Source organism: Glycine max, chromosome 2 (assembly GCF_000004515.6).
Source record: "Glycine max cultivar Williams 82 chromosome 2, Glycine_max_v4.0, whole genome shotgun sequence".
NCBI lineage: Eukaryota > Viridiplantae > Streptophyta > Magnoliopsida > Fabales > Fabaceae > Glycine > Glycine max.
Window position 1 is genome coordinate 2,110,948 of NC_016089.4, and position 23,450 is coordinate 2,134,397.

General features: G+C 32.0%; 4 protein-coding genes and 1 pseudogene across 5 annotated transcripts; 2 read left to right on the forward strand and 3 right to left on the reverse strand.

Moving 5' to 3' along the window:
• Positions 1–1,575: 1,575 nt before the first annotated feature.
• Positions 1,576–3,205, reverse strand: GSTIR (TIR-NBS-LRR type disease resistance protein). The gene is made up of 2 exons (NM_001249094.2): positions 2,652–3,205; positions 1,576–2,050 (listed from the first exon to the last, which is right to left on the reverse strand). The coding sequence occupies exons 1-2, from the start codon at positions 3,134–3,136 to the stop codon at positions 1,762–1,764; spliced, it is 774 nt and encodes a 257-aa protein (NP_001236023.2). The 5' UTR covers positions 3,137–3,205; the 3' UTR covers positions 1,576–1,761.
• An 845-nt stretch (positions 3,206–4,050) lies between these two features.
• LOC100500254 (TIR-NBS disease resistance-like protein) lies at positions 4,051–5,269 on the forward strand. 2 transcript variants are annotated; one of them, XM_026124063.2, is made up of 2 exons: positions 4,051–4,621; positions 4,758–5,269. In XM_026124063.2, exons 1-2 carry the CDS (start codon positions 4,128–4,130, stop codon positions 4,759–4,761), a joined length of 498 nt encoding a protein of 165 aa, XP_025979848.1. In that variant the 5' UTR covers positions 4,051–4,127; the 3' UTR covers positions 4,762–5,269. The 2 variants fall into 2 exon arrangements, with proteins under 2 accessions (XP_025979848.1, NP_001239789.1); NM_001252860.1 differs by having other exon boundaries at positions 4,128–4,621; positions 4,822–5,119.
• A 1,469-nt stretch (positions 5,270–6,738) lies between these two features.
• On the forward strand, positions 6,739–8,395 carry LOC100792288 (TMV resistance protein N-like). Its single transcript, NM_001254538.2, has 2 exons — positions 6,739–7,336; positions 7,939–8,395. The coding sequence occupies exons 1-2, from the start codon at positions 6,846–6,848 to the stop codon at positions 8,219–8,221; spliced, it is 774 nt and encodes a 257-aa protein (NP_001241467.1). The 5' UTR covers positions 6,739–6,845; the 3' UTR covers positions 8,222–8,395.
• Positions 8,396–8,541: 146 nt separating this feature from the next.
• On the reverse strand, positions 8,542–12,302 carry LOC100795442 (uncharacterized; annotated as a pseudogene).
• A 2,760-nt stretch (positions 12,303–15,062) lies between these two features.
• Positions 15,063–23,021, reverse strand: LOC100797561 (uncharacterized). Its single transcript, XM_006574500.4, has 5 exons — positions 22,571–23,021; positions 22,158–22,463; positions 17,241–17,849; positions 16,135–16,414; positions 15,063–15,490 (listed from the first exon to the last, which is right to left on the reverse strand). The coding sequence occupies exons 1-5, from the start codon at positions 22,886–22,888 to the stop codon at positions 15,456–15,458; spliced, it is 1,548 nt and encodes a 515-aa protein (XP_006574563.1). The 5' UTR covers positions 22,889–23,021; the 3' UTR covers positions 15,063–15,455.
• Between the last annotated feature and the right edge of the window lie 429 nt (positions 23,022–23,450).

The window sequence follows — 23,450 nt, forward strand, 5'->3', positions numbered from 1 at the left end:
CTGTTAATAAAATAGTCTATGTGGCACAAATGAATAAATTTGTCACTGAAATGATTGTTAACGTGAATTGTCAGCATAAGCGCATATTTATCATAATATTTTTGACTTTTTGTCTTTCTATCCCGCTAACAAATGTGTCCCTACAAGATTAAAATGCAAAATTTAGTCCTTAAAAGTATAAAAAGTAAGACAAAAAATATATTCGGACGCTAATAATAGATTGTGATTAATTATTATTATTACTATAATTATTATTATGTGTTTATAATTTACTGCTCCTATTTGTTTAGTACTTATGCGATATATTTTTTTAATTTCCTTTTAATATATATATATATATTTATTATTTTTATTTCTTTGTCAAACCTTAATCTTTGCTATTAAAAAAAATTTATCTTATATCTTATAATTTTATCAATTTTCTATTAAATTTCACACTCTTAATCTTTAAAGTTGTTCCATATCACAATTCTAACTTAAGTGTCATCATATTTAAATTGAAAATAATATGTTGAGAGTTTTGAGTAAAAAAAATACAACCGGTCGCGGGACCAAATTTATTTATTTAAAAAAAAGAATTTAGTTAACTATTATTATAAAAAAAATATCACAAAATTTAAACTAGATAAAGCTAAAGTGGAATTATAAGTCTTTTTTCTTAATCAATAATATATATATATATATATATATATATACCTCAAATATAAAAGAATCCCTTGAATAAATCTTATGTGCTTTCATTTGAAACAATACTTATTATACATAATATGAATCAAATAAAAACAATTACTAACAAATAAAGAACCTAAATAAATTTAAATAAAAAATACAATAATGCTCAAACTAATATAGAGGTTAACTTAAAAAAAACAAAAAAAATTAATACAAAGGTTTATTCTTTGTCTTTGGGACTTAGAGTTGTATCTCTCATTTATTTAGGGACTGCAGCGACCTTGCATTTCATTTGACATACTGTGACAGAAAACGTAATAAAGATTAATAATTAATTGAAGAAAAAAAAGATTTTTTAAAAAATAAAAGACTTTCCTTTTTTTAAATGGTAACTCAATTTTTTTATATCATAAAACTAAAGAATTTTATTTTATTTTGGAAAATAAGTAGTTATATTGTTAATTAAAAAACTAATTAACAATTTGATAGATGGATAAATAGATAGATAATTAAAATATAAAAGTTCAAATCTTAAGTTGCATTTTACTATTTTTTAATTTCTTTTTCCATAACTTCTCTCCTATGCAATTCATTATTAACATCCGGATATATTTGTCGTACTTCACTTTTGGGGACTAAATTTAGTATTTTCATCTTTTAGGAACGCATTTGTCAGTGGGGTGGGAAGAAAAAAAGTCAAAAAAATATTATGATAAATATACCCATATGCTGACAATCTCCATTAACAATTATTTTGATAACAAATTTGTCCCTGCGTACCACATAGATATTAATTTTATTAACGGTTATGGAAGAAAGTTAATGACAAGACATATTTATCACACTTTTTACACTTTTGAGAAATTAAATTTTGTAGTTTCATCTTTTAAGGATAGAGCGAATTAAACATTGAGGGACAAAATGACTATTTATCTAACTTTAATTTTTTACAAAGTTAGAAAGATGTCATATGATGGGACATAAATTTTCCAAAAGGTTTCAATACAAAATAAACTACAAAGGGACTTTGAAATTAAGAAATCGTATCTCATTAAAACTTGTGACAACAACAATTAATTTCTTTGCACATTACAAAGGAAAATAATTATTATTGTTTGAATTCTCCAAATGTGAAAGCATGTCGGGAGGGAGGCGAAGCATGCGGACACTTCTCTCCATTTTAAGTTCCGTGATACGCTGAACAGTTGCTCTATGATTTCTCACATTTTCCAAAGAAGGTATGTTTTGCAAAAATTGATGCTGAAGCTGTGCAAGTTGCTCTAACTTTGCAATCTGCTGATCTAGGTCGCCAACGTATACTCGATTTAGTTTTTCTAATACATCCTTTGCAATTTTCTCGATTAGTTCAGACTCCATCCTGTAGATATATGTAATCACCATATAAGATTGATATACTTGCCGGTTACCGCGAATCTAGCTATATCAATAGAATTCTCAAGAATCCTTTGAACAAAAAACTCTAAAATCCAAAGAAGAAGAAAAAAAGGTGTTCCAGTTAACATCTATCACACAGAAAGAACATAACTTTCACTTTCCACTTCAATCTATTTTGATATGAAGAGCTTAAAAAACATCATCATCAATAGTTTTATTTTTTGATTTTTTTGTATGAAAGGGTGAGAATAATAAATTTTTATTAATGAATTCTCCAGAATAAAGTCACTAGGTTTTTAAAAATTTATATAACTTTATAAGTAATCAGTAATATTAAATTTAAATCATCCATATATAATTGTATAATCTCCTACGTTAAGTTATAATTTTGAACAAAGTTTAATGCAAGCTTTTTTTACAGAAGAAATTTAATGCCAGCTAAATTAAATGATTTTGCAATTCTTCTTTAATTTTCTGTGCTTAAAATGTTAAATCTAACCCTTTCAAAATTTTACTAATTAGTTAATTAATGGACTAGAATATTGAACATATATAGGCATGTATAGATCATAATTAATTATTACCTGTTGACAGAGCAATCCCAACCAGAGAGATTAGCTGCTTCTCTGAGAGCCACCCTCCACTTTTGCACCTTGTCCATTTGACCCTGCAAGTGTTTCTCATGTTTAGCAAATGCCTCAGCATACGTTCCCGTCTGGTTGCGCACGTGCGAGGGATCAATGTCATAGAAAATTGGCAACACAATCTGCCCCCTCATATTCTTACATTCAAGTATTTTCAGAAGCTCATCAAGACACCACTTGGAATTTCCATAGTTTTTGGAGAAAACAACGACTGAGAGTTTTGCCTCCTCAATGGCCCTAAGAAGTGAGGATGATATCTCTTCACCTCTCTGAAGGTTGTAGTCAATGTATGTGTTGACTTGGAGTCTTGTTAAAGAGGCATGAAGGTGCCCAGTGAAGGTGTAGCGTGTGTCCTCACCTCTGAAGCTGAGGAACACTTCATGCTTTTGATGAGGGGTGCTAGAGGAGGAAGTTGACCATGCCATGTTAATTTTTTGGCTAGGGACTCTTGGCTAAAGGGCTTAATGAGGTGTGAAAATTTTAGATCTAGATGTGAATTGAGCACTATGTGAAGTTTCTTTTATAGTTTGTTTAGCTATGGAAGAGAACCAACAAAGAAAAAGGAATATGAACCTTCCTGGAGGTTAGACTAGTCTTCCTAAGCTATGGCCCACGGTTTTAAAATTTCAGGCTAACGGAGCTTCTAGCTACCTTCCCCAGAAGCAAATATATGAAGAAAGAAAATGAGTATGTGGTTCAGAAAAAAAAAAAATGGTTTTATGCGTGAAACTGAAGGAGATGAGGCTCATTGGTTGATTTCTATATTTTAATGCAAGTTGAAAATGAAAAACAATACAATAAATTCCATTTTATATTTAAGTAATTAAGGAGAGTTTTTGGAGTAAGGAGATGAGGATATACATCAAGCTAGTTTGACTAAATGGCAGAAAAGGATAAGGGTCGTGTGAATAAATTATATATATGTATATATATATATATATATATATATATATATATATATATATATATATATATATATATATGTATATTTCTAAAAAATAAATAAGCGAGTCCTTAGTTTAAGTAAATAAAATACCAATTTACAAAGAGAGTTCTATTTATACTACTATACAGAGATTTTTTATACCAAATTGTTTGACGAAAACAATATGCTTCATGTAACAAGTCCTGAATTTAGGCACGACCCACCTAGTGTCAAAAATTGGGTGTTTAAAACTAATCCTACTTGATTTCTGAAGTCAACTACTTTGGAGTAGCCGAATTTTGCGAAACTTCTATATTCTTTTCACACATAAAATTCTACATTTATTATTATTAATATTATTTATTAGAACGAAGCAACCACGAAATTCATACCCCAGGTTGTCACAGTTGACTCCTCTTCTTTCTTCCTTAGGTTATATTATAGAGTTACATACTCAATATCTTCTTAGCCAAATTAATAGAATATCATATATGGCATGGTCATCCTCCTCCTCCTCCACCTCCAATACTCCTCCACAAAAGCATGAGGTGTTCATTAGTTTTAGAAGTGAAGACACCCGCAAGACATTCACCAGCCATCTTAATGCTGCTTTGGAAAGATTAGATATCAAAACCTACTTAGACAACAATAATCTAGATAGAGGAGAGGAAATACCCACAACCCTTGTTAGGGCCATCGAGGAAGCAAAGCTATCCGTCATTGTTTTCTCTAAAAACTATGCGGATTCTAAGTGGTGTTTGGATGAGCTCCTAAAAATACTTGAGTTTGGAAGGGCTAAAACTCTAATTATAATGCCTGTTTTCTATGACATAGATCCTTCTGATGTGAGGAATCAGAGGGGAACCTATGCTGAGGCATTTGATAAACATGAGAGATATTTTCAGGAAAAGAAGAAGCTGCAAGAATGGAGGAAAGGTTTGGTAGAAGCAGCCAATTATTCTGGTTGGGACTGCGACGTCAACAGGTATCTCTACTCCAATAATCAGTATTATATTTTCTTGATTTAATTATTGTTTTAGTTTCTAAATTTTAGTGGTATATTTTTTTTTTCCTAAAATTTAAAATTATTTTTTTAATCTCTATGTGTCATTTATGTGTAGGTGATATTAATTTTGTGAGAAATTAAGATCTTTATGAGTCATTTTGCTTGATGTTGGCGTACAGGACAGAATCTGAAATTGTTGAGGAAATTGCCAAGGACGTGCTAGAAAAGCTTAATCGTGCGAACGTCAGTGACCTAGATCGTCAGATAACTAAGTACGAGCAACTTGCACAACTTCAGCATCAATATTTTATGTGCATACCTTCTTTGGAAAATTGTCAAAATCATCGAGCAACGGTTCAACGCATCACAGAACTTAAAATGGAGAGAAGTATGCGTTTGCTTCGTCTGACACCAGACATGCTCTCGCATATGAAAAATTCAAGAGCTGATGAATATAATATTTTCTCTCCATTTTAACAAAAAGAAAATAGTCGTCTAATATTATGAATATAATCAATGACATATTATACATTGTTCCAACAATTAAATGTATTGAAATGATGTAATGCGGGGTACTGCTGATATTCTTCAACGTAATAAAATTTACTTTTTACCCTGTTGCAGAAATTCTGAATGTCTTCAAATGAAGTGTTGTTTATTGTTTGAATAAATTAGTCTTTCATGTGAGTATTACATTATTGTTTTCCCTTATTTTAAAATATACAATTTAATTTTACTATTAAAATAAATTACATTTTTTTCTATTCAAAAACTTTTTGGTGAAAATCTTAATTTTCTCAGTTTGATTTTTTTACTACACTAAAAATATTACATTAAGATAAATGAAAAAAAATTATATAACTCTTTAATTTTTTAAAACTTATCTAAATATTCTTAAGTGTCAATCAAACAAATTTTATTAATTGCTAGAAATCATGATAATAGGATTCATGATTTTCAGACATGAAAAAAATTTCTCTCTACCAAACACTATTTACCGTGTCAACATTGAAGTCATAAAAAAAAGTCAATTTTAATTGGTTATAGTAAAATACTTATCTTCTATTTCAAATTAAAAAAAAAATATTGAGACTAAAACCAACACTATGTTTTGTACACTAAAACGAGCCTTTCTTGTGGTAATTTTGTCCACTTTCCCACCCAATTTGTCTCATCGGTATTAACGGGACCTATATTATAAACAGGAAAGTAACAATTTCCTTTCCAAGATTGTTAATCTAGAAATTAAACATAAAATCAATTTTTAGGATAAATTAGAATTGTATTTTCTTAAATACATGTAAAATAAAATAAAATAAAAATGAGTGTTAAAAGTAGTTATATGTTATACATGTAAATATGTATCCTTGAGTACTTTGGTAGTGCAATGATCCATTTTAAGTCTTCTTCACTTTTTAACTTCAGATCGGTTCTGTACCTTTTGAGTGCTATTGCCTAACAATGATCCTTAACCTTTTGGCTCAAAGTAAGTTAAAAGATTGTGTACCCTCCCAAATTTAAGTCGAACTTATGAACCTAAGGGTTGATTGAGACCTTTTTTGGGTCTGGCAATTGTCAATTTTCTAGGCACACATTTAGCAGTCAAGAGTATCGTGCATATAGCACACTTGAATAATAGTAGGTAAAATCATTTTTTTATATTTCAATAATAGTAGATAAAAAAAAAATATAGACAAGGGTATCGTGCATGATAAAGGCTGTTTAATTTATCACTAAGCAAATTAATTGATTTCGAAGTCAAGAAGTCTGTCCGAAACCGATTCCTCTATGCGAAGACAAAAAATAGAAAATGCCAGTTTGTGTCAAGTTGCAATAAAACTAATATTCGAGTCGCTATGTATTTGCGAAACTTTTATATCCTTTTCACAAATTTTGACTTTCTGTACGCTGCTAACCTGAATGCAGCTTTATTATTATTAGTTCCATCATTATATTCAGTTCAGAACGAAGTAACCAAGAAACTCAATACTCCAGGTTGTAATAACTCATAATTCACGTCTTCTTTCCTCCTTGCAATTGATGAGTTATTGACATGCATGAATCTATAAAAGGAAGTACATATTCAGAGTTTTAGCAATCATCCAAGAGCTTAATTTGTTATAGATACACACACTAGTGACGTAGAGTCACATCCTCAATAGCATATCCTATAGCTAGCCATATTAATAGCATTATCCTATATATGGCAGGGTCATCCTCCTCCTCCACCTCCAATACTACTCCACAAAAGCACGAGGTGTTCGTTAGCTTTAGAACTGAGGACACAGGCAAGACATTCACAAGTCATCTTAGTGGTGCTTTGGAAAGAGTAGATATCAAAACCTATGTAGATAACAATAATCTTGAGAGAGGAGAGGAAATACCCACAACCCTTGTTAGGGCTATTGAGGAAGCAAAGCTCTCCATCATTGTTTTCTCTAAGAACTATGCGGCTTCTAAGTGGTGTTTGGATGAGCTCCTGAAAATACTTGAGTGTGGAAGGGCCAAAAGGCAAATTATAGTGCCTGTTTTCTATGATATAGATCCTTCTGATGTGAGGAGTCAGAGGGGCACCTATGCTGAGGCATTTGCCAAACATGAGCGAAATTTTAATGAAAAGAAGAAGGTACTAGAATGGAAGAATGGTTTGGTAGAAGCAGCCAATTATGCTGGTTGGGATTGCAAGGTCAACAGGTATGCTTTATTCCAATAATTAGTCTTGTATCTTTTCAATCGTTTGAATATGCAAATTTACACTGTAACTACAAAATTACAAATGAGATCGTTTGATTGATCAATTTAGTAGTTAATAGTTACTCCTTATCATGGGAAATTTAGGTCTATGTATTGTAAACACGTGACATAACCAGGAGATAATCATGTGTCTATCGATATGTTATTGATCCAACTAGAATTAGGTTCGATCTTTTAAGGAAAATTTCAAATTCAACTCTTGCAGATAAAAAAAGTACATAATTAAGAAGAAAAATCTCACAAAAAATTATCAGTTAAGTTTCTCCATGAATATTAATTATTTATAAAATTAATAGATATTTCACACTAATATTATGGGAACTCAAACAAAGATAATGTTGTCCCTTTACGTGATAAGGAGTTTGATCTTAATTTCTATTTTAATTGTTATCATTGTACACCGAAAAGATTCACTCGTATAAAGTTCTTCTTTGATCTTTTTCTTTTGGCATCTCCGATATTAGAATTATTCTTTGGTTCGCTTATTTTAAACTATGATATGAATTTTGTGATCTTTGCATTTGCTTGATGTTCGTGTGCAGGACAGAATTTGAAATTGTTGAGGAAATTGTCAAGGATGCGCTGGAAAAGCTAGATCGCGCGAACGTTAGTGACCTGGATCGCCATATCAATAAAATGGAGCAACTTGCACGACTTCAACATCAATTCTATGAGGACATACGTACTTATGAAAATATGCTAAAACGTGATGCGACCGTACAACGTGTCACAGAACTTAAAATGGAGAGAAGTATCCGTTTGCTTCGTCTCACGCCAGATATGCTCTCCCATTTGGGAAATTCAAGCACTAATGACTTTTTTTGATTCGTTGGAATAATGATATTCACAATTTGTTAATTATTTGTCAAATATTATGAATATTATCTTTGACATTATGTACTGATACAAAAATTGAATATATGGAAATGATGTAAACAATGCAGGGTACTGCGGGCACTCTTCATCGTAATAAAATTTAGTTTTTGCTGTAAAAAAAAATAGAGAAAATTCTGAATGTCTTCAAATTAACGAAATGTTGTTGATATTTAATGTTTTCATCGTATTACTGTCCGAGCTTCTAAACAACCAGTGATGGCTCTTTGTGGGGGTTAAGATTAGGCTAAAGCTTCTTGCACTCCTAAAAATCAAACAACACTTCCTTTATACTTTGGAATGTAAAAATTACATTTCGAATTAGACTTTCTGAAATACAAAGAGAGTATTGGTTATTTTTATGGAGAAGAAACACCCTTAAGATCAAACTGCAGCCAGGCATGAAGGCCAAACTGAAGAATTTACTCCAAGATGAAGATTGAAAATTTTGACACCAAAAGCATTGAACTTCTTCGCAGTCACTTAAGCATGCATGCATGATTGTTTCAGGGGATGAGTAAGGCAGTGAGGGCAAGTTTATCAGCATTCATATTTCTGGAAACCCTCTCTTCCATTGGTAAGCAGCTTCTCACCAGCCGATTTCCAAAAGAAACCTTTGATATGTTGAGGACCAGGCCAGTTCCAAATATATTGGAAATTATGTGCTGAAGAAGAGGCAAAGAAATGAAGAGAGGAAAGAACATTGTTCAGTGGTGTGAAAACAAAATTCAGGTCTTTACATGTTCCCATGCATGGTTGAGATATTATACAACTCTTCACTAACATGTAAAGATCCAAAAAAAAAACTTTTGAAAAGAACAGGCCCTACTGAATCAGAGTAATGTAATGTAAGGAAAATACAAAACAAGGAATTAATAGTCTAAATTTAAATGCAGTCCCATGTATGAGGACATGCCCAAGTTACCCAAGAAAAGCTAGGATAGCATAATTGCTCAGGCCTGTGATTATCCCATTTTTCTTCTTCCTATTCCTAGTTCCCCCGGCTTTTCCCAAATATAAAACAGTAGCTGCAGTGCTGCACCACCTGGAACTCTAACCAAAGTCCATGATAATTTTTAGATTTTATCTTAAATTTGACCAAACTTTTGTTCTAAATCATAGATTCTATATCATGGGAAAGAAATTATTTGTAACCATGTTCTGAGACTTAAATTGACGTTTCACAAGCAGTTTTACATATTAGGAGCTCACAATAAAGTTTCAACATAAACATATTACACATGGATCATGGATATTTTTCTTTAGAGAGAGAAATTCTGAGCAATGGGTGGAAATAATACACCTTTCATTAGAGCTGCAACCAGTAGCTTGTTAAAGACAATTTTTTAGTCAGATCAACATAATCAAGTTCAACAGTCAGTAAAATCAGTATCCTTATAATACAACCAAACTTTTCATAATACATGTATTATCTTCAACATCTCCCAAAACTGGTAACCATGATGGAGATTATCAAGACAAAACTTTTCATCCAAAATGCAATGAAGTCTGGACTTATTTGATTCACAAGAGAACAAACACTTGGAACATGAACATACCTTAAAGAACTTGAGATTTTGGAATACTGCAAAATAAATATTTAAACAAAAAAGTGGAGGAGCTTGTTCATAATACTACATACATACATATAGGAAAAATAGGTTGACAATTGAGATTCAAAAATTGATGGGACAACCATTAAAAAATGAATACTCAGATTAGAGATTATTTATCAAATTCGCAACACCAAATAGATCAAAGAGCAAAATAGACTTGAGAAAGATTTAATTTTCATACACTGTAAATGAATAACTTCTCAATACAGTTGTCACTCGTCAGATAATGTGTTGACAAATCATTAAAGGACTCTGACTATCAGAAAAAACTACCAAGAGGTCAAACTCTTCCAATATTTTGTCAACATACCATTGGATGATAGTATAAAAAAAATTTAAACTGACAAAGGACTAAATTTAAATCAACCAATTTTTCCTTGACAAATGAGGATGTATTCAATCAGTAATCCAACATTCAAAGCAGAAGCCACAAAGTAAGCTTCCCAATTGAAGTTATACTCCACATGAGAAAAGAAAAAATCTCCAACAAGGAATATCAGTCAGGCCATGATTTTTAAAACATTGGAAAAAGGGTACATACAAGACGTAACCCTTTTCATTTTTACATATCACTGAACTAGGATGCTCTATTATGAAAATATAAGAAAATGAAAACCAAGAGAATGAATAACAGAACTAACAATTGTCTTCATGTTGGTAAAGGAAAATCGGACATTTCACGTCAATTTGACGAGCTCAAACCTTTTTTAAGATTTCTAAGGATGCTCCACATGAATGTGGAAACAAAGAAAAGGATTATACCCGTAATGATAGCATACTTCAGACCAAGGTTCACTAGCAAATTTACCAGCAGACCAGCAAATACCACACCAAAGAAAAGCAGCCCAAAATGGCATATCAAGAATGGATGCTATAAAGGCTCCATCCAGTCCATGCTCCTGTTCCAGGAAAAGGAACGGCCACAAACAGCATCAGACCAAGCCATTGAAACTCCTCTGCTGGACCAGCCTTCTCTTTGGCATTCTCAAACAGCATGTCAAGGAATTGCGACGCAGAAGGGATCCTCGCAGTAACGAAAGATGCAGTTTTTTTTAAGGTAGAGCAAGATGAATGGCACAGGGACCATGTTCCTACATTAATTACTCAAAGCCGGTTCATCCAACCATGGGAAAACTCCCAATATTACCAAAAATCAATCTAAATTACATCAACAGGCACTAAAAAAACATGTCCTAACAAGCCAACATCAAACCCTCTTCTCTCCATGAGTTAAAATTACATAGGAAAATATAGGGCTTGTTCGACTCACTTCTCACTTTTTCGTTACAAAAATGTTTTTTAAAATAATTTTACACTACTCAACTGTCAACTTCTCATCCAAATTCTATCAAGTCTAGAAATCTGTTTCCTAAACAAGTGTTCTAAAGGCCAAAAAACAGAAACAACTAGAAGATGTTTTCTCATTCGCTTCTTCAATGGCTCAGTTCAAGTGCTCCGGGGATAAATTCTTAGAAAACAGAAATGTGCTCATGAGACAAATACTTTCAAATACGCCTTAGGGACAAACAAAACTTTAGAAAACAGTTTCTTAAAACTCTCAACATATCTATTTCAAGTAAAGCTGCAATGCCACAACAAAGCAAACACATTAACCATGAGGAATTCTAGAAACCCAAGTAAGGCCAAATGGGTATCATAATTGCAGTGAATTCCAATAATATCTCACATAAGTTAGCGAAAGAAGGGTGCACTTAAAAAGAACTTGAAGAAGAAAAAGACTAACCCCAGAATGGATAACACTGTTAAAGTTACAGGGTTGAGTTGCATCCAGTAACCAACAGGTATAGCGCCACGAAACTCAAGCACAGGAAGAGTGGCAAGGGTGAACACCCCAACCCAATCAGGCAAACCAAATTTCCTCAACCAATTTGCAATGTTTAAGCTAAAGCCAGAGGCTTTGATGGAGGATTCAACAGCAGCATTAGCATCCCTTGAAACGGCAAACCAAGCCAGGGACAAAGAGGCCCAAAATATGACCCAGAAAGCAAATTTCACTGGTTTTTCCTCAGAAAGCAGCAACCTTTGGGCTTCATCAGCAGGGTCAAAGCATTCATCAGAAGAAGAAGAAGCTCTTGTTTGGGTCAATGTGGAAGGAGCAATTGCAAAAGGGGGTCTGAGAAGGGAGGAAGCATTGAGGGATGAGAATGAGAGGTTTGATTTAAGAGATTTTTTGCCCTTTTGGATGAGAATGAGAGGATGAGCATTGAGAGGTGAAATTATGTTGTGGGGTTTTGTGAAATGGAATGGGGATGTTAGTGGCAAAGCTGAGGCAGCCATTAGTCCAATAAGTGGAGAAAGATGAAAATTTTGTTTTTCATAAGAGAGGAAGTGGGAACTTATAAGTGAGAAAGCTTGGCGTTGGTGGTATTCAAGTTCATCATGGGAGTGAGTGATGAGGCTGAGGTTAAATGCTCTCTATATATACATACCCACTACTGCTACCCTCTTGTAACTGTAATCAAATAGTATTTAAAAAAAAATGTTTGAATTGAAGAAAGAAACACATGAGAAAAATAAATAAACATAATAATGTATTTAAATTTTATTTAATTAAATAAAATAAAATACAAACCTTAGATTTGAATCTCGCTCTTGTTGTTGTATAATAAAAACAATCACTGGTTGTTTTTAAATCAAATTATTTTCTTTCTCAAATATTCTGATTAAGGTTAAATTTGCTAAAATTAGCACAAAATTTAGTTGTAAGTCAAAAAGTTAGCTAATAATTGAAAGTTAAAAAATTAATTTTTTAAATTAGAAGTATTAAATAAAATTAAATGTTAAAACAAGAGGATAAAATAAAAAAATAATAAAATTATTATTTATTTAAAGGAGATAATAAGAAAAAAGGATGAATATATCAAGAATAAAGTATAAGAAAATATAAAAAAATTAGAAACTGTATTTTAAAAGTAACTATGAAAAAACATTATAAACTATAAAAATAATTGATTATCAAACACACAAATATGTTTTTCAGCTAATAAAAAGAATTAAAAATTAATGCTTGTCAAACATGATTTAAAAGAAAATGAATTTTTTTTTTCTTTTCCAAAAGAAAAAGGGAAAAGGGATGTTATCATAGCTTTTTCGTTTTCGTAACATGAACTGATCTCAATTTTTTTCTGCAGAAAGAAATAGTTCTGAGGAATTAAGGTTCATTTTATTTGTTTATTTGTAGAGAAAGAGAGCCAAAAGAAAAAGAAATAAATAGTGAAATGATATGAAATTTATATTTTTGTACTTTATTTTGATTAAAAAAATATTTTATTTCTTTTTCCTATGTGGAACGATACCTAAAAGAAAATAATTAACAATGATAACTCTTATATCGGCACAAAACGCAATCATCAAGGGGTACTACGATACAAACAATGCTGATTTGTTGTGCACCTTTTGGGAAGCATAGTACGAGTGATGTCCAAGAAAAGATTGACCCTTCGATTGAGAAGCGGAAAATATTATAATTGAACATTTATTAACTTAGATTTATTTTTGTTAGCTAAAACAAATAAATTTATTTTACTTTATGTAACATTACCGTATTAAGACGAAGAAAAAGTGGCAACACAATTGAAAATTGCTTTTGGTGGCGTCGCACGAAGGAGGAGTTTGGATAAGATGTATAGGATTTAGGATAATAATATGCACTCTAAATTAATTCAAAGGCTATTAATAATAGTGCACACTATAAGTCACATGGAGTAGTAGTTCACCGTAGAATCCATCACAAGTTGCAAGTTATCACTATTCTTTTGCAGTTCATTTTATTATTCATTTTGTTTATTCATGATGAATTCAAGAATCATAAGGCATAAATTATATGCAGACGAATTCTACTGTAGGAAACATTAATAGATCTCCCATTTTGAAAAACTTTTTTTAACCGTTAGATGTAATGATTTTTTAATCAAAGGTCAATTATTTATTTTTCTTTTTTCCTCTTTTTTTTCTAAGTTGCCCTTCTCCCCTCCTCCTTCTGAATTTGAAATCTTAATCCTATGTGCCAGAAAATCCAGATCCATTGTCGTTTGCTACCCAAATCTTAATCCAAATCCACATCCAAAACTTTCATCCAATTGGAATATTATTAGATCTCTTTTTAAGATTTCACATTTGATTCTTCTCAATTTTATCTTTGATTCTCTCTTTGTACCTTTATTTTTTGTTGTTCATTGGTATCTCACAGCGACGCCAACAAAAACTACACAATTTGGAGCGAGGAAAATGGATTAGGGACATCTTGGAAAACACAGAAAAAAAAAAGAAAAAAAATAACCTGAACCCTTCATTTAAATATTAATAAATCTAATGGTTAAAAGAAAATTCCCAGACCTATCAATGTCTCCCACAGTAGAAGTCATCTTGATAGTAAAAGGAAAAGGAGAAAATAAAAAGATTATAAATTTAATTTTCTTTGCTAATAAAAAATTAATAATTAATATTAATATTTGTTAATAAAAAATTACAAATTTAAACTTTACACTATTCATAAATTTTATGTACATCTACATTAGACTTTTAGTGTAAGTCAATTTCTTGTTGTTTCAAAAAATCATGAAGAGTTGAACTTACTGCTAATCCAAATACGTACTTATTCAGATTCAGGAAAACTTTCCTATAAAAAGAAATAGTGAATTCTTTTATAAGTTCTTTCGAGAAATACCACCAAAAGTAACTATGAATTAACCAATAAACGTACTCTTTTAGTGCAAAATATTGCCTAATTCTGGAAAATCGGTTCTGTATAGGTTACCCTATTCAAGAAGTTGCTACTTTGCAATTAATGAACTTGAAGAAATATGAAGAAAGTGATGAATTAGGCTAACTCCTTGATAGAAGTGAAGCATAATCCTGTACCAACTACACTTTCAAACATAGACACTAGACACATATTCAACATAACAGTATGCATCATTCATTATTCTTTTGGGTCAATCTCGATATCATAATTATGTAACGGAAGTTACGGGATGGTAACATCGGATGCTCAAAATATGGGTTGTATGGTTGGAGTTATATTAGATTTAATCTTCCTAAATAAAATTTAAAATTTATGAATGAAAAAAATATAATTAAAAAAAAATCAACTAAAAGTAATCAGGTGAATATATCGTGGTATGGCTGATAGAATGTTAAAAGTTTATATTTATATCTGATAAAAGAAAATTTATATTGCTGACAAAACTTATACCATTTACATGCCGTACATCACCTAGAGAAAAAATCATGAAGCACATAAAATTACATAAACCATCAAACAACAAAATTCCCGGAATCCACATGCAACATGTGCTTATATTAAAGCTGGAGTTAATGAAAAAGAAGCCCCAACAAAATCCACCATCAGAATCGCCTATAGCACATGTCATTGATGAAAGGATATTTCATTTATGACCCATCCCATGACAACGCTAAGCTTCCCACACAGGACCACGATGAACTCTGCTTAATAAATGCAATGGACTAGAACACATTAATTCCTAAATTCTGAACTGGCTTCGATCAGTACATATACATAGGTCTTCGTTGGAAAACTCTAAGGCTTCTCACAGTAAGCCTTGTTCCTCAAAGTCTCTTGCCACTGAAAAAGAAAAGACAGCAAATGTTATTACTTATTAAGGTAACAAGATAGCACATACGATAAATTAGAGGAGAGGAGGATATAGATTGGACCAAACGGACATATGATGTCTAATGTGCAATAATGCGAGAAGTCAAACCAGTAAAAGCAAATTTTTCTCAAATTTTAGTTACTTGATATGTTTCGTAGAAGCTAGAGATGCAAAATGCTTATTCATCAGCTACGGAAATTTAATCGAATAAGATATTAATTAATAGTTGCATAACATTTACGAAGCTTCGCTTAACTAGTTGGTCCACCACGAAATTTACTCTTTCTTCTAATTGGTCCTCCGCACCACAAAACATTTTCTTTTTATGTATGAAGGTTCATGAATAAGGTAGTGTTTGAATTGTAGTTGGAAACTAAGATTTGTCCCACAAAAAAAGTAACTTTCTTTCACTTCTCACGAAACATCGTGACCATGTCTAAATACCATTCAACCAAATTTTGACAAATATGAATAAAACAAAGTTTACTTCTCCAAACTAAAATTTGGGGTATACAATCTTATAAGCCAAACTTGTAATAAGCAAGTGAGCATCCAGAAGAAAAAAAAAAATCAACAAGAAGGAATAGAAAAGAAAAGGGAAAAGAAAACTCACAATTTGACATGGGAAGAACCAAAACAACCCGCATGGTGACAGTGTTTGGAGGAAGCTGCAAGCGAAGAGGATAAAGCTTTCCATTCAATGGACTCCGATTACACACAATGATTCCCTCTAGCCCTGTTTCTTCCTCAAACTTTCGAGTCAATTCTTCAACTCCATTCCCTTTGAAAATCAAAGAATACCCCTGCACGCCTTCATCCAACACCTCTCCATTGTCTTCAGCAATATGGTAGTATATAGTTCTCCCTTCCACCTTAGGTGACAAATCATTGGACTGCAAACAAAACCAAACACAATCAACACCCACAAAATAAAAGTAATAAAAATTAACAGCTTAGGTTATTTTAATCATAAAAGGGAAAATGCTAACAAATGCATCAAGGTAGCTTCATTAGTGATTTCCAACGCACCCAACCATAATTTTCATTTTAAACAAGTAATCTATTTATCGACTCCTTGACTAATACCAATAAACACTCTTTATTAACAAGATCCTCCTAAAATATACGCATTTATATAAATTGGTCCCCAAAAAGATATTACTTCTCACACAAACAAATTCATCATATCAAACTTTAAACTCGGAAACAATTTCATTCCTCAAACAGATTAACTAGTCCCTTTCAGCCGTTGAATCATTTTTGGTATAATTCCTTTTCAATATATTTAATACAAAACTTCATTAAGCAAATCAAGGTTTTAAAAAATTATCCACAACTGTTTTTTGAGTCACAACATCAAAGTTTTTACATTCTAAATAACCACGGCAGCAATTGTGGCTCCATCAACCACATTTATTTGAAATTTCATATAGGTCAAGAATCACGACAAAACTGCTACTCAGATCACAATTTAAAACCTCAATGCAAAATTCGTCCACAGTTTGTGTCATGTCAAGGATTGTGATGACAATTTAAAACTTGGATGCAAATTACTAGAATAAAACTCCAATTTTGATCAAAGAGCATTACTATTTTACTAATAACATTAGAAGACCTATAAAATGATTATGAATTTTGATCATTATGTAATCATGCTAAACCAAAGCAACCCTGATAAAAAAAAAAAAATGCAAAGTTATCAGAGAATCTCAGACATACCTGTTGCCTTGAAAAGCTAGCAGAAACAGTTGGCGGCGGCGGCACCTGTGCGCTCGTTAGTATGGGAACAGAGTCCTCAACCGGCAACGGCGGAGCGGAGGGTCTATCATGACTCGCGGGAGAGTTCACATAAATCTCAACAACATCCACGTCCCATAGGATCCAATCCTGCGTGGCGGTCCTGTGCGGAATATCATGCGTAACGGAGTTTCTCCACGGCGGCAACCCGCCGTTAGCTCTGAGAAAATTCCCGTAACGAGTCTTGAGCTTCACGCGCCCTCCTTCCTTGACGGGCTCCCACTCAACAGAAGAGTCTAGCCTCGAAGGAAGCGTCTGGAGGACCTGGTGGCCGGTCATGCCCAAGAGGAAGCGGTGGTTGGAGGCGGTGAGGTACTTGCCGTAACAGCTCTTCAGGCGAATTATGTTATCGTATTCAGCCACGTATTCTACCGTCCACCGCGCGCTTTTCGAGGAGCCTTTGCGGTCCTGCGTCACCGAATCCTCGTCGTCCTCCGCGAGGAGGTACTTGTCGTGGTGGCTGCGGAGGCGCACCGCCTTCGCGCGGTGAAAGAAGTCCATGCCAGTCCTGAACTTGTTCGAACTTATTGTCTGCATGTGTATGGAAAGAAAAGAATAAGCGAGTGAATTGGACCTGAAAGAAGAGGTTTGATTGTGGTATTTGGTTTTTTGAGTATGAAATGAAAATGGGATGGGTATTTATTTGTTTACGTGAATGGGGACCATTTTCTTGGGTTACGTTGTTACTATTATTTCAATGAGTTGTTGGGTAAGAGTTAGTGTGCGTGACCGGTTGACTGGTACAGGGTGTTATGATGTTTGAACTGTGAATGGTGAAAAATGGGAAGAGGCAGTCAACAGTGGCGACTTTGGGGGATAACGCGTTTGGATGCCCGCGGGTATTATCTCACCCATTCATTCATTCATCTATTGTGGTTTTAGTTTGAGTTCCGTGTTGAGTGCGTCTAACTAGGGTTTAGGGAGTTAAGAGTAGGTGGAAAAAGATATGAAGGTGGGATCATGGGCATTGATGATCATTCACATGAGGTTTTAGGAACGTATGTAGGAGCATGGGAATGCATTATTGCATCATCAAGTTGAGTTTCTTAACCTGAAAATGAAATGATATGACCTCGCAATTATTGAGGTTACTTGAGCTCACTTATAAGGTTGAATTTTTGGGCAAAAGTAATCCTTGATGATTTATTTGGTTTTAATTTTGGAATCCCATATTATATTTATAATACACACACACAAAAAAAAAAAAGATAAAACAGTTCCCAAATTGTAATTTAGGGAATTTCTAACAAAAACCAAATATATCTAATTATGGCTTAGAAAGACAGCAAGTTAACTTGCCAATTATAATTAAACTTAAAAATATAGAAAATAATATGTAATAATAAAAAATTATGTGATAGAGTTGATGATAAATTACCATTATAAATTATTAAGCGTTTTTAGAATTAAAAGAATCTATTTTATTTAATTAATTGAACTGAGTTACATTGAGCGTGTTTAACAAATATTTGATTCATCCCAAATAAACTTCTTTCACGTTTTCCCCGACAACCCAACTCATATTTTTACCATTGCTGACTCAGACCAATTAAATAAAGATTCACAATCAGTCAGTGGGTATTGGATATACTATGGCAGCTAGGTTGAATTGCTGACTCAGCCCAAATCAAGAAGGAGTCCCAATCAGTCACTGGTTTTGGATATACATATACTATGGCATCCTATAGAACTTGAGTCGCTGCCTTGGCGTGTTTGTGGATATCACAGAAATTAAAAAAAGAGAATCAAAACAAAACGGTCTCTGACTAGAAGGCACCTTACAAAGACTTCAATCCAATAAATAAATAAAATAACAAAAGCACAAAGGAAGAGAGACCAATACAAGAAGGAAAAGAAACAATACGTGGGGTGGAAGCGATGGAGATTCGAATAGAGACAAAAGCCACTAAAAAGTATAAAACTAACATCTACACAAGATGTCTAAATCAAATATGCAATGTTGTATTTTGAATTGATTTCGTTTAAAGATAATTAAAATTAAATGTTGTTAACTAGTATTTTTTTTTTCATTTTCTACTCCCAAATAATATTGAAAACCTTCCATACAAAAAGCTATATTCGGCTTCTAGTCCTTGTCAAGACAGACAAAATGAATGTGTACTTCCAACCCCCTTCCTCCGCCCAGATGAAATCACATGAAAATCTATTTATCTTTCTATATCTGTGTGAATGTGTGTGTGTGCACGTCTAATCGGTGTAGTATTAGTATCCTACTAATCTCACTCATAAATCTTTTCATCTACTCTAATTGTCTTGACGTAGACGTATAACTCCTGATAAGAATAAGTAGCATATAGACAACTTCAATTAATGTGATATCCATGTAGTATATTTCCAAGTTACTGGGTCACTCGATCCGCATGTTATTATTTAGAAACACGAAACCATCCAATGACCTTAGTTCAAATGTATACGTACACTTTGATCTTAAGCACCAAAAAACAAAAAGAAAAGAAGAATATTACTCCCACACCAAGGAAATATATTAAGAGAACAACTTTGCTATATATCATATGCTAGGGATCCATTTTTTGCTATATTAGTTGAAAATATAAATTGTGTAAAAATTAATTTGTAAAAATTAAAGTCACGTTTATTTTGTATTTAAATTATTGATATTATAATTATTTTTAAATATAATTTCCTATAATTTTATATCATTGAGGTTTTGGTCAATCAAATATTTATATATTTATATTGTAAATTATATGGAACAAAATTTTATGTCAAATAAGAATTATTTATTAATAAATTTACAATAACTAAAATCCTCTTTTTTGAAAATATAATTAATATTTAATGAAAAAAATTTAACACTTATAAATAAAATAATATATATTAATTAGAAATAAATATATGGAAAACAAAAATTCAAATTAATAAAAAATCATTTCATCTGAACTCAACTCCAAATCAATGTATTTTTACTGCAAAATGCTTTCTATATGATGACATTACAAGTTTTATACTTTCCCACTACATTACTCATCAATTTCACTTCACTTTAGCATAAGCAAATGCTTAATTATCTAACTTTTATGCGTGTATATTATAATTTTTAAATAAAACAATGCCTATATATATATATATATATAATTACGTTTTATCAATGGATTATACTGTTTGTATAAAACATATGATACGACAAATATTTACAAGGTTAACTTACTAACAAAATTTAATTAGATCGAATATATTAATACATTTTTCAACATTATTATTCAATCAAATATTGTTATGTTTATAAAGGTTATTCAATTACTATGATATTACTTGAAAAAATATATTTAAAATGATATCTAATTAATTAATAATATAATTTTTATACTGATAATATATTAAAATTAAACTATAAAAGGCACTCTGTTTTGGGTATATTTTGCATTCCTAGAAATTTGAAGAGAGACGGGCGAATTGGACGTTCCCAAAATATGGACGGTTGAAATACAAGACAGTTTTATTTCTCCTGTATTTTTATTTTCTATTTTTATTTTTTAAAAATTGTTTTCATCTTTAAAAGATTAAAATTTTAAAAATATGTTTGGTTTGACTTTTTATTTTTTTAAAAAATAAAATCACTGAAAATTTATGATAAATTGACTTCTCTTTTTTTTATTTTTCTCAAAATAAGATTTCTATTTTCAACTTAAAATAAAATTTTATTGTTTTTATTCTGGTTGTTTTCTATTTTCATTTTGATTAAAAATATTTTTAAAAATTCAATCAAACACATTTTTATCATCATTTTCTATTTTCTATAAAAATGAAAACAAAAAACAGTCAATTCAAATTTTCTGTTTGTTCTGTTTTTAGTTTTAGGGGCTTCAACTTGGTCAAGAGAATCAAGAATCAAGACCGAATAGTGTGAACGTTTGTTTCAGAAAAATAAACACGGTATTCTCTAAGTCAGTCAAGCAGTTAAACCATAGTCATTTATAACAAAAAAAACTAGGAACTTTCCCTGAAATACAGGGGTATTTTTAATTTTAAATAAATCAAATAAATAAAATATTAAAAATAATATATATATATATATATATATATATATATATTGTGAATATTTTATCATATTAAACAGTACTTAATTAAAAGAATATAACTTTTCAAATAAAAGATAAAATTATAAAAAAAATTATCATCAACATTAATATAACTCCTCTGTTTTTTGAAGAATTAATATGCATCATCTTTATTCCTATTCTTTATTATTAAAATTTACTTTCAGTCAAAAAAATTATTAAAATTTATTTAGATTATAATAATATTAAATTGTTTCTAACAAAATTCATCTCATTTCAAAAGAAACAATAACTTTAATTTGATACACTTCATTTAAATTTAAATAAACTAAAATTAAATAATATTATTTAAAAATAAATAATACATGCTTAGTAAAACAAACTCTTAATTGTCAAGATTGGTGCATACATGTGACAAATCATAAAGCTTTAAGAGTATCAATGATTAATTTTGTTATCAATAGCTAAAATTGTTTACATTTCTCTTTCTTAACCCATACTTAATGAAAAACTCTTAATAATAAATATTAAATGCATACGTACGATAAATTATACTGTAAATGTTTTATATCAATAACTTTTTATTAATAATTAAGATTATTTATATTACTTTTAGTCAAATCGTATAGCAATTCCTCTATTTTTAATTAATTTTAGCAACAACAAACAATTCTAGAATCCGTTATAGAAAAAAAAAAAAAAAAAGCATTCTTCTTCTTCGATAACACAAAATCAACGCACGAAATTTCACCCCAAAAAACGCTAGAAATGAAAAGCCAATCGACGAAAACATACATACCTGCATCAGCATCAGCTTGGAGTTCCGTCTCGCCGGCGGCGAACTGAGAGAGAAAACCGACATCGGCGACGCCGGCTCCGAATCCACCGATAATACATCATCCGAAGCAAAAGACGAAACGACGTCGTCATTCTCATACAAAAACTCATCCACCAGCTCCTCCACGGCCTCCACAGGCTCCACGTCCCACAGGATCCAATCCCTAGTCGCCGAGCTATGCGGCTCGTCCACCGTCACGGTGTTGCGCCACGGCGGCGTGCCTCCGTTCGCCCTCAGAAACTTCCCGCTCCAGCTCCGCAACCTCACCTGTAACCGATGACAAGAATTATAAGATTGACTCAGTGATAAAGAAAGAAAAAAAAAATCGTTGTTCAAATTTTTACTAACAGCTAACATTTGTAGAAAAAAAAAACCTGAAACCCGTCGCGTATGACTTCCCACTCGTGCTTGAAATCCGCGCCCGCCTCGAACTCCGTTTGCAGCACCGTCTTCCCCGTCATGCCTAACAGAAACGGCGTCTCCGTCGCCGTTAAGAGCCTCCCGTGGCAGCTCCTCAGGCGAACCTTATTATTAATCCCTCCCTCGGCTATCACCTCCTCCACCGTCCACCGCGCTACCCTGCCGGATCCCCTCCGGCTCTGGCGGACCCGCGCTCCGTCGGCGTCCGCCACGAGGTACTTGTCCAGGTGGCTCCGCAGCCTCACCACGCTCGTTTTGGTGAAAAACTCCATCGCTCGCGTACGTGCGTGTTGATCGATGTGCTGATGAAGCTGAAAACTATGAGTATTATTATAGAATAGGTGTGAGTGTGTGAAAGAAATTGTAACTGTTTTTATATACTACTAATACTAATACAGGTGGCGACTCATCAAAATATAACATACAGGTGGTGATGTCTAGAAAATAGAGTGCACAAGAATGCACCCCTTCACTTGTAAATTACCTCTTACATCAGGTTTGTGATCATCTTATATAGACTTAAATCTTAAGTTATTGAAAAATGAAAATATATAATAAGTACTCTTACCAGTATTTAGAGAAGTTTTTTAGTTCTTTTAACATGGCCTACATACACAAGTGACCTTAATTTCACTGATTTTTTTTTTAAATCTTATTTTACTTTATGGAGAATATTTGGCATCAATATAAATTCAATTCAATGATTTTAAAAAAAACATTAGATTCAATGTTTCATCTTTACACATAATTAATATAAAAAATATTTAAAACTAATAAAAATCAACATGTGAAACAAGATATTAAATATCTTACATGTAAAATAAAAAAAAATTA